The following is a 12,076-nucleotide window of genomic DNA, read 5'->3' as shown; positions in this document are numbered from 1 at the left end:
CACGTGGCATCAGAATATTTTAGGATCTCTCATAGTTGCCCTTTAATGCTGCCACTGTGGAGTTTGTGTGCTGCTCGTGTGTGTGCATTTTATGGTGCAGATATAGTTACTCAACCTTGAAGTGAAGTGAGGAGGTGTTTATGGTCAGAAAAGACTCTAGCCTTAGTGCTTTGTTTCATGGTTTCCCTTCCAGCTTTACTATTAACTGTACAGTTGTGTAGGACTGGATGATATTTTTATTTTTGATATATCTCCATATTTATGTTTTTGTATTTAAAATTTGCTTTGCCTTGAAATTTTGTTCACAATAACCATTACTTTAATCAATCAGCCAAGGATATTTAAAATGTTATATGTAAGAACTAAAAGTTATGTTTACATAAACATAAAATAATTCAATCGTATTTTTAAAAAAAATTATAATTTTGACTTTTTTTCACTAACTAATCTCTTCTAACTAATTTATGTGGCAGGTGCCAGTATAACAATGCATGGTAATATACAACACATTATATAGTCACATATATTTTCTGTATTTTTGAATATTTTACTGAAATTTTTTAATATTTAGAAAAATAATAATTTAATAATGACAGATACTGACATTTAATGATGACAGAAGTATTGAGTTTGAAGAGGAGAATTTGAACTGTACCAACACTAACACCTGTTTTAATCAGACACCATTAATGTCATAATGCAAAAAAAAAAAAAAAACGTCATAAGCAATATAAATATATTTGTATTTGTATGTAGCTATGTGACTAACAATTTTATCAATAAGAATAATCAACTAAAATTTCTTAAAGGTATAGTTCATCCAAAAATGAAAATTCTGTCATTTATTCACCCTCAAGTTGTTCTAAACATGTATGAATTTATTTCTTCTGTTGAACACGAGAAGTAATTTTCAGTTGACGGTAGCCATTGACTTCGGTAGTATTTTTTTCAAGTCAGTGGCTGCTGTCAACTGTTTGGTTACCAGCAATCTTCGAAATATCTTCTCTTGTGTTCAACAGAAGAAAGACATTCATACAGGTTTGGAACAACTTGAGCGTGAATAAATGATGATGCAATTTTCATTTTTGGCTAAACTATCCCTTTAAAATTGTTTGCATTCGCAGCTTCTTATAGACTCTGGCTGCGTCTGAAAGCCTAGGCAGCTGACCTGCTGCCTCGCTGCCGTGTGAGGCAATGACTTTGCAGGCAACGTTTTTGCACAAAGGCACCTCATGAAACTGATTTCAGACAGGCTTCTGAGGCAGCGTAACGGTTTAATGATCTACAACAAAATAGAACGAGTTTTGATGATTTTATAATACTGATTTCTCGCTAGAAATAACATCAAAAGTGCAAAAAGTTAATCAGAAACATACATTTAAACAAACTGACCACCAAACGCAACTTTCAGGCGCCATCTTTATAGATTTTTTTATCTCAACCGTCACGGAATGGAGTGCACAGGATTGTGGGATATCAAAGGCAGCGAAGGATACATCTATGCTGCCTGCCTGCCTTCAAAATTCGATCAGAAGAAGGTACCTCCAGAATTTGTATTCGGACGTGCCTTGATGCCTTCCTGCCTTGGAATGCTCCCTCCGAAGGCAGCATTTTAGAGCTTTCGGACGCAGCCTCTGTGTCCATAGTAACTTTAGCATGCAACTGCTGCCTGTTGCACGGAGCAACGGTTGTCATGGCGATGAATACCTCATAATGATGGGGACCACAGGCTGCTGATTGGACAGTAAGGGAATGTTACTTCCTGCGAGAGAGAATTGGGCATTACAAATTTATGCGGTCTGATGTGTGTCTAGCTAGCAGGTTTCCGGGGTTGACACGTACGCAGAGGAGACGGATTAAAATAAACATTTAAGTATAGCGGCTGCGATAGCATCCGCAGTCGTTCTGTTAAAATCACGCTATTTCACTTTCAGCGATACGAGGCTGATTTTGTCCGTTCGTAGTTGATAGTTTTGAAATATTGGAGCCTAACGTGCAGTCATTTGTTTTATGAAGCTCTCTGGTGGTTTTTGTGCACGTTTTGTTTGTTCATTTTTTTTTACTGGTTTGGCAATCACAAACACCCATCCACCCACACACGCTCTTTCTCTCTCTTCTTTTTTCTCCTCATGTTTTTCCACCCCCTCCTCCCCTGTCGCTCTGTAGGAGACACAGACCACTGTCATCCATAATGCAGTGGATGGGATTAAGGTAACCCACCACCACTCTTTCTTTTCTTCCCACCATCCGTCCTCTGTTTGATCTGCATCCCCACAATGCATTTCTGCTAATGTGACTACAGACTATGACATCATCTGAGCGTGTGTGCCTGTTGGCTGCTGCGTGACCCTTTTGAAGTTTAATGTGTACTCGCGCTAGTACTCTTTAGATCCGGTTGAATAACTCATTACTATTAAGAAATTGCATCTTTTAACTAAACATAATGTGCAAATGAGTAAACGTATTCCTCTGATGAAACGCATGTTGTGTTGAAGGGTTGAGTCGTTTGTTTGCCGCTCCTTTAGTGTGATTGTTTCACAGTTAATCGACAGTCTGTTTAATAGTGATGTTTATTCATGGTTGTGATGATGGGAAATGACTCTTGACACATCAGATGTTTGCCGTATGAGGCCGAAGAGCAACATTTGGAAATCTGTGTCATGATGAGAATATTAAACCTGCTGTCTCAGGTCTCTCTGTTTCCGACTGTGTGGTGTTGAGACCTCTTGTGGTGCTCATTGAAAGTGCAACTTGCGAAACTATCTCCCTTGACATGAAAAAAATTCTTTTTGACAGTCATTTTGTACAATAGCATTTTGTTCTTCTAGTGGAAGAGAAATTACACCATTCATCTTTAAAAATAAAACATAAATAGAAATGAAATGGAATGATTTTAAATGTAAATATTTATTTGAAATAATTTTTTGTAATGCCTGTGCGGTCATTTTTGATTAATTTAATGCATCCGTGGAAAATAAAAGTAGGCCTGTGATATTACAAAAAAATCTCTTTGATTCTCCCAGGTGGCAGTAGTGAAGTCTAGATCTGGGCGCAGTTTTTCTGCCAGTGGTTGCTGTTCTGTGTGAATACTGAATTGGTCTTAATTTCCCCCTAGAAAATGAGCTATTAGACCCTTGCGTGGGAAGCTGTCCATTTCGCCACGTTTGCCACTTTCTTTGTACAGGTGTAACAAGGTCTGTAGCACAGCATAGATGATGGAATGAGAGAACAAAAGCCTTTTCAGGAGCACCTAATAATATCGGCCCACATACTGATGGCCTATTTACAGCAGGAGCTGGTGTCCTTGGTGATCGCTACGGTTACACTGTGACAGGTGCACGGTCCCATTTCTCAGGTGACCATGCCCTCCTCCTCCTCATTTCCTATTGAGACATCGTTCTGTCGATTAATTCAATTGAGCAATAAAGTACAAGATAAAGTGCTGTGTAAATACTTTCCGCTACAAGGTGTTGTTGCAAACCCTTCAGCTTTGACTCTTTTCTCAATATAGCTGGACTCATTTAAAAATAGGAAATATTTTTTAAAACATTATTTTAGTAAGAATTTTATTGCAATACAACAGTGGTTTTGCATCAGGACTCTGCTATAAATTAGACATCAAGTGGTGACCCAACACAGCACCAAAATTATTTATCATGCAGGTGAACATAGTAAATTATTATTTTTTTTCTATTTTACAATAAGGGTTATTATAGTAAACTAAAACCAAAACCATTAAAAAATTGTTGCTTGAAATAAAGTGAACTTTTTAAACCCTTAAACTTCAATTAGTGTAACTTGATCTACTGAAATTACTAAAAATAGAACTGAAAGAAAAATTTGTAAAAAAAAAAAACTCTACATAGATATATTTTTATAAAGCTTTAGGTTATTTGTATTTTAGTGATTAGTCATTCAGTATTTCAATTTAAACCAATTTATTTCAGTTAGCTGCCATGACAAAATTTCAGATTTTTGTATACGTTTTATATTTTATTTCCACGTTATTCAATTACCAAAAATTATTTTAAGTAAAAATAATAGTTTAAGTTAAAAAATAATTATTTAACAGTAACAACACTGGTTTATCCTCACTGCAAGTTAGTACGTAATGTCTGTTTACTTTCACTTTTTCCTTATATATTTTGTTTGTGTTTATAAAGTTTTTTGAAGATTAGGATTAAAATTGGATTGGCTTCTAATGCCAAAATATCTATACATCTATAGTACGATTGAACATAACCTCAATTTACAACTCCACGCTTTTTGTTTGTAGTGTGCTTAGTAAGACCCATCAAATCGCATCCAACAATATGAACTTAAATTCACATAATGCAAAATAAAAGTGCATCCAGTATGCACCAAAGAAGACTGCAGGAGGCCAAGAGTGTGTTGTTTTATATTACTGTCTGTTCCTTACACAAGCGTTTGTAGTACTCTTGTAATTAGTGCAGCCCGTCTCTCAGATTTCAGCACAGGATATTGTGAAATTGATTGGATATAGGATATTTTGAAGGAAAGAGTATTGAGTTCATAATGTTCATTCCTGGTGGAGGTGTGGCCTGTGTTTAATATCATTATGTATGTGAGTGGGATTATAACAAACATAACAAGCCCCTTCTAACAGTCGTGCTGACATGGACATGCATCATTGAACGGTTAATTGTGCGTGTGATTCCCCAGAGTTCTGCTGTGTACATGTTCGTTTATAGTATGTGTATAACAATGAGAGTGAGGACTTTGGCCCTTGTTGGTATTCTTTCTGAAAAATGTCAATATATTGTCTGACTAATTGGTGTTCTGTGTCTGAATATCACAGGAGTCGTCGGACAGCAGTAGTGCCACAGTGGAGGATGAGGAAATGAAAGGTAAGACTCAACTATCAGCATTTGTATGGAACAACACACACTGCAGCTTTTCAGCAAAGATTTCTAAGGTTTTCTTCAGACAGGCTGCAAAAATATTATAGTTGTTTGTAGTCTGAATAGCAAAAATAATATAATACTGTGTGTCTGTAGTTTAAAATCCAAATAAATTTGTTCAGGTTGTCATCTTTCTACAATGACATCTGCTCTCTTATGTGTTTTCACATTGGGCTGATTCAAAAGGGATTGTTCACCCAAAAATGAAAATGATGTATTAAATAATTAAAATTGAATAATTATTTACTCACTGTTGTGTCGTTCCAAAACAGTATGACTTAGTTTCTTCTCCAAAACCCAAAAGAAGAGATTTTAAAGAATGTTTTAACTGTTTTTGTCCATACGGTGAAAGTCAGTGGGGTCCAAAACAACACTGAAAACCCACAGACCAAAAAATAAATAAATTCTTGAGAATATCTTCTTTTGTGTTCCACAGAAGAAAAAAAATACAGGTTTGCAAAGACACCAAGGCGAGTAAATGAATCTTCATATTTGGGTGTACTAATCAGATTTTACATAGCTACAGAGCAAACGGTCAGTCCTAAAGTTCATATTTGAAAAACAAATCAGATTTACACTACCATTTAAAAGTTTGGGATCCTTTTTTTTTTTTTCTTCTTAAAAGTAACTTTTATTCAGCAATGATTGAATTGATAGAAAGTGACTAATTACATTTACAATATTACAAAAGTCTTCTTTTTCAAATGAATGCTGTTCTTTTGAACTTTCTATTAATAAAAAAAAATGGTATCCTCTAAAATATAATGCAGCACAGCTGTTTTCAATGTTGATAATGATAATATATATTTTTTTAATTATTATTATTATTATTGTGCAGAAATGATTAGAATGACTTCTGAAGGACCATGTGACACTGAAGACGGGCGTAATGGCTGCTAAAAATTCAGCTTTTCCATCACAGGAATAAATTTACATTTTAAAGTATATTAAAATAGAAAACAGTTCTTGTAAATATATCATTATGTATGTGAGTGGGATTATAACAAACATAACAAGCCCCTTCTAACAGTCGTGCTGACATGGACATGCATCATTGAATGGTTAATTGTGCGTGTGATTCCCCAGAGTTCTGCTGTGTACATGTTCGTTTATAGTATGTGTATAACAATGAGAGTGAGGACTTTGGCCCTTGTTGGTATTCTTTCTGAAAAATGTCAATATATTGTCTGACTAATTGGTGTTCTGTGTCTGAATATCACAGGAGTCGTCGGACAGCAGTAGTGCCACAGTGGAGGATGAGGAAATGAAAGGTAAGACTCAACTATCAGCATTTGTATGGAACAACACACACTGCAGCTTTTCAGCAAAGATTTCTAAGGTTTTGTTCAGACAGGCTGCAAAAATATTATAGTTGTTTGTAGTCTGAATAGCAAAAATAATATAATACTGTGTGTCTGTAGTTTAAAATCCAAATAAATTTGTTCAGGTTGTCATCTTTCTACAATGACATCTGCTCTCTTATGTGTTTTCACATTGGGCTGATTCAAAAGGGATTGTTCACCCAAAAATGAAAATGATGTATTAAATAATTAAAATTGAATAATTATTTACTCACTGTTGTGTCGTTCCAAAACAGTATGACTTAGTTTCTTCTCCAAAACCCAAAAGAAGAGATTTTAAAGAATGTTTTAACTGTTTTTGTCCATACGGTGAAAGTCAGTGGGGTCCAAAACAACACTGAAAACCCACAGACCAAAAAATAAATAAATTCTTGAGAATATCTTCTTTTGTGTTCCACAGAAGAAAAAAAATACAGGTTTGCAAAGACACCAAGGCGAGTAAATGAATCTTCATATTTGGGTGTACTAATCAGATTTTACATAGCTACAGAGCAAACGGTCAGTCCTAAAGTTCATATTTGAAAAACAAATCAGATTTACACTACCATTTAAAAGTTTGGGATCCTTTTTTTTTTTTTCTTCTTAAAAGTAACTTTTATTCAGCAATGATTGAATTGATAGAAAGTGACTAATTACATTTACAATATTACAAAAGTCTTCTTTTTCAAATGAATGCTGTTCTTTTGAACTTTCTATTAATAAAAAAAAATGGTATCCTCTAAAATATAATGCAGCACAGCTGTTTTCAATGTTGATAATGATAATATATATTTTTTTAATTATTATTATTATTATTGTGCAGAAATGATTAGAATGACTTCTGAAGGACCATGTGACACTGAAGACGGGCGTAATGGCTGCTAAAAATTCAGCTTTTCCATCACAGGAATAAATTTACATTTTAAAGTATATTAAAATAGAAAACAGTTCTTGTAAATTGTAATAATATTTTACAATTTCACTGGTTTTACTGTATTTTTGATCAAATAAATGCAGCCTTGGTGAGCATAAGAGACTTCTTTCAAAAACATAAAAATCTTACTGAACCCAAACTTTTTTAAGTGGTAGTATATGCAGAGAATGAACAAAAGTCTAAACATTTTAGATTCACTTTATGGCCCATTTATATTAAACTGAGAAATTTAGGAAAACGTTTTAGCCTGAGCTTATTCAGTGCTCACTTCTGGGCTCGAAAACTCTGTTCTGGGTTGGTGTCACTCCTAGTTTCAGTGTCTGTGTCAGCTCTCTCTGCCCCAGAGCAAGGCAAGGGCACCTTGCGCTATAATTAAGCTCAGTGGGAAACAGAGACCCTGGCTATTTCAGAGCGAGTGTGCGTATGAACAGAAAACTTGCCGCCAAATTTCTGGGCAGACAGTGCATGACAGGAGCGTGATGTCTTGTTTTCGCTATCACACAAAAGAGACGGTGAGAAGTGTGTGTGTGTGTGTGTGTGTTTGTTACTTCTAATTGGTGTTGGGAAATATCTGGCTGCAATAGTTGAGTGATGAATTATGGCGCAGCTGTGAGAAGTTAGCTTAATAATATCTATGCTAGCTTGTAAAGCACTTCTGTTTGAATAAAGGCAGTTTATAAGGACTGTAAATAAGTATTTTCAAACTCAGTTTTTTAAGCGGTCAGGTTGATTTCTGCAACCAGCTAGCATGCCTTTTAATGGTCCTTTTATGGTTTAAATAGTCTAGTTTGTTGATTTGATTTAGTAACACTTTCTATTTTCTTGTGTTTTTTGTGTTCCGTTTCATTATATTCTCTGAACTGATTAAGTTATGGTTGTCATCTTTGCTCAGTCTTTGTCTTGCTTCATTCCTATTTGTAGTAATACAAACACTTTTCATGCACTGCAGAAAATAGCTGTTAGAACTTATGAACTAAAACATTCAGAGATGTTTATGCTTAAAACCAATGAAAAAATCTGCCAGTGGAACAAGACAAAATACAGTTATATTCAAGATAGATTTTCTGAAAGCAAGTCTAGTTTTGCTTCTCAGATACTTGTCTTGTTTTAAAGAAACACTTAATTCAAAAATGAACATTTCTAAAGTTTCTCGTAACTTCATGAAGTTAGACCTGCACAACTGGCATATCATTTTTGTGTACAAAACGCATACACTCTTAAAAATAAAGGTGCTTCAAAAGGTTCTTCACAGCGATGCCATAGAAGAACCATTTTTGGTTCCACAAAGAACCATTCAGTCAAAGGTTTTTTAAAGAACCATCTCTTTCTTACCTTTTTATAATCTGAAGAACCTTTTTTCACCACAAAGGACTTTTTGTGAAACAGAAAGGTTCTTCAGATGTTAAAGGTTCTTTAAGGAACCATTTAGACAAAAAGGTTATTCTATGGCATCGTGAAGCACCTTTATTTTTAAGAGTGTAGTTCCGGTCCTTGATTCTGATTGGCTGAGCCACGTTCGAAGCTGTTGTAAATTACTCTACAAACATGCAACAACCACTGATTCTGAGGAACTACATTGTTTGGTGGAAGAATAATTTTTTTATTAATATCATTACACTTTATTTGCCCTCTTTTATTTTGTGAAACCTTACTACATATATGGAATAACCGTTTTATAAAAGCAACAAGACTCTGCTTCGCGTCGTGCCTAACAACGCCCCTTAGCTGTTATAAATTCACTGTAAACCACGGCTTCTTGGGGCTTATTGCTTTATTTTGGGTGACATATTCCATTAAGGATCTTTCATTTAAAAATAGGATTTTTTTCATTTCATTCGTTGGTCATGTATACTGAAGTAACACTTAGCTAGAACCACCACACTTTACATGAAGGCATCTCGCTCCTCCGGCATTTTCTAGGCTTGAGAACGGCTGCAAAAACCCTATTGATGTCAGTATGCTTTCTGTGTCCCATCTCTCTCTGTGTGATGTTGGGGGGCGTCTCACAGGAAAGCTTATAGATAACAGTTCAGCTCAGTCAAACCCCAGCACCCAGCCTGACTCCGCCCACACACCTCCAGGCCCCTCCCCCGCTCTCTTCAGTAAGTGCCCTCTGACTGCCATGACCTCACCACCTTCCCATAATCCCCTTTTGCATGTGTGTGACACAGATCAGCACTAAAATTAGTAAAGTAGTGCCATTAAATGAGTGGCATTACTGGAGATTATGTTCACAATTTGTGTTCTCATTAATAAAGGGATACTTTGTTTTTAATCATATCTAATCTTGCCGTTTTCTGTGTCCTGATTGTTTCACCTATTTCTGGTGGTTTCTCTGAATTTATTTAGAGGGATAGTTCAACAAAACAAAAAGAAAATTCTGTCATCATTTACTCACCTTACCTTCATGTTCTTCCAAGCATGTATACATTTCTTTTTTCTCTGTGAAACATTAAGGGGGTGTTTACACAAAATTCCATTTTAAACTAAAAATGGAAAACGTATGCATTTTGGCTGTTCATTTACAAGACAATGGTGTTTTGGGGGCCTGAAAATGCAAACTTTTGGAAACCGGTTTCAAAGTGCAAGTTTTTGAAAACGATACCATTATCGTCTCGAATATCATGATGTCATGGACATGCGTTATTACGTGTTCGAATAGTGGTCCTTTAAAAAGTGACATTGCCAACTACGGGTCTGAATACTTTCCGTACCCACTGTATATACAGATACACACTATTATTCAGACTTTTGGGATTGGTAAGATTTTTTTTGTTTTTGAAAAGTCTCTTATGGCTCCCAAGGCTGCATTTATTTGATAAAAAAAATGCAGTAAATATTATCACAATTATAAAAAGTCTTCTATTTGAATATTTTAAAATAGTAAAAGTTTTCAGCAGTCATTACTCCAGTCTTCAGTGTCAAATAATCCTTCAGGAATCATTCTAATATGCTGATTTGTTGCTCAAGAAGCATTACTTATTATTATAATTATTATAAGAAATCTATGATATTTTTGTCACAATAAAACTCTCTTGGAAACTTCTTACCATTCTGTCATAAGTATCATATTTTGTCTTTTTTTTCACACAAAAATAACCATTAAACAGTATATTTAAATAATATAAACAAACTACTTGTGACTGACAACCTGGTCTTACAGAGAATCTTTGAATTGTGTTGCCTCTAGAGATTGAGTTGTGTTTTAACCTTCAGTTATTTGAGCTGTGGTATTTGGAGTCCTGTGACTAACAGAGCTGGAAAGGAAATGCTGTGTGTGAGAGCACGTACGGTAGTGTAGGTGGCTGAAATCTGTTTGGGTGGATGTTCAGACAACCTGTTTTTTTTTTTATTTGTGTGTGTGTGTGGGCTTCTGTCTGTCACAGCAGCTTGTGTACTGATGCAAAAAGACACATTAGAAATGAGTCTGCTGAATAAATTAGAGTGAACCTGTGGAACATGTTTTGTGGTGCTTTAAAAGATATTACTGCTTACCCATAATGCTCCTCCTTCATGCGCATACTAATACAAGCTGGCTTCTGTTAACGCCGACTTCCTCTTTCTACAGCACGCAAACAGGAGATCATCAAAATCACTGAACAGCTTATTGAGGCTATCAACAATGGCGACTTTGAAGCCTATGCGTAAGTTACTTGTGTGTGAGGTGTATTTTTAACTTTACCCACAACTGACAGTAAATGAGATGGCACTGAAACAATTGCTTTAATTCTTTCCAGTAAAATCTGCGACCCTGGACTCACCTGCTTTGAACCTGAGGCCTTGGGAAACCTGGTGGAGGGGATGGACTTCCACAGATTTTACTTTGAGAACTGTAAGCGGAGTCGGATTACTCTTCACTTCTACCCTGTCGGTCATGATGTCTGTTCATTAAAGTGTGGCCGTTTCTCACTCTGTCATAGTGCTGTCTAAGAACAGTAAGCCCATCCACACCACCATCCTTAACCCTCACGTGCACCTGATTGGAGATGAGGCCGCCTGCATCGCCTACATCCGCCTCACGCAATATGTGGATGGGCAGGGCCGGCCGCGCAGCAGCCAATCGGAAGAGACGAGGGTGTGGCATCGCCGGGACTCTAAATGGCAGAATGTCCATTTCCACTGTTCGGGAGCTCCAGCCGCCCCTCTACAGTGAAGGTACATCCTCGTATAGACATATTATTGTTATTTAAAGGGTTAGTTCACCCAAAAATGAAAATTCTGTCATTAATTACTCACCCTCATGTCGTTCTAAACCCGTAAGACCTCCGTTCATCTTCAAAACACAAATTAAGATGTTTTTGATTAATTCTTAGAGCTCTCTGACCCTCCATAGACAGCAATGTAATTACCACGATCAAGGTCCAGAAACGTAGCAAGGAGATCGATAAAATAATCCATGATACATCAGCGGTTCAACCATAATTTTACGAAGCTACGAGAATAGTTTTTGTATGCAAAGAAAACAAAAATAACGACTTTATTCAACAATTCGTCTCCCCACCCTAGCGCCATTTTGGAGAGTATCCAAAATGAATAGCATACCAAAAAGAGTATCCAAAAAAAATAGAATATGCTGTTTGTGTTCAGTGGATACTCTCCAAAATGGCGCTAGGGTGACGCGGAGGATACGAATTGTTGAATAATGTCTTATTTTTGTTTTCTTTGCATACAAAAAGTATTCTCGTAGCTTTGTAATATTATGGTTGAACCGCTGATGTAACATGGATTATTTTACCGATCTCCTTGCTACATTTCTGGACCTTGATCGTGGTAATTACATCGCTGTTTTGGAGGGTCAGAGAGCTCTCAGAATTCATCAAAAATATCTTAAATTGTGTTCCGAAGATGAACGGAGGTCTTACGGGTTTGGAACGACATGA

At 36.1% G+C, this 12,076-nt stretch overlaps 1 protein-coding gene across 1 annotated transcript in view; it reads left to right on the top strand.

Annotated features, from left to right (window-relative positions):
* LOC107595950 (calcium/calmodulin-dependent protein kinase type II subunit gamma-like) overlaps positions 1-12,076 on the top strand; it is a 50,402-nt gene that overhangs the window by 35,658 nt on the left and 2,668 nt on the right. The window contains exons 7-10 of the mRNA XM_016286552.1: positions 4,820-4,868; positions 10,765-10,840; positions 10,934-11,028; positions 11,117-11,351. Coding sequence (XP_016142038.1) covers positions 4,820-4,868; positions 10,765-10,840; positions 10,934-11,028; positions 11,117-11,349 — 453 coding nt within the window. The 3' untranslated portion in view covers positions 11,350-11,351. The remainder of the gene's footprint in view (positions 1-4,819; positions 4,869-10,764; positions 10,841-10,933; positions 11,029-11,116; positions 11,352-12,076) is intronic.

This window comes from Sinocyclocheilus grahami, unplaced genomic scaffold (assembly GCF_001515645.1).
Source record: "Sinocyclocheilus grahami isolate Dianchi unplaced genomic scaffold, SAMN03320097.WGS_v1.1 scaffold211.1, whole genome shotgun sequence".
NCBI lineage: Eukaryota > Metazoa > Chordata > Actinopteri > Cypriniformes > Cyprinidae > Sinocyclocheilus > Sinocyclocheilus grahami.
This window is presented reverse-complemented; position numbering and strand designations above follow the sequence as displayed.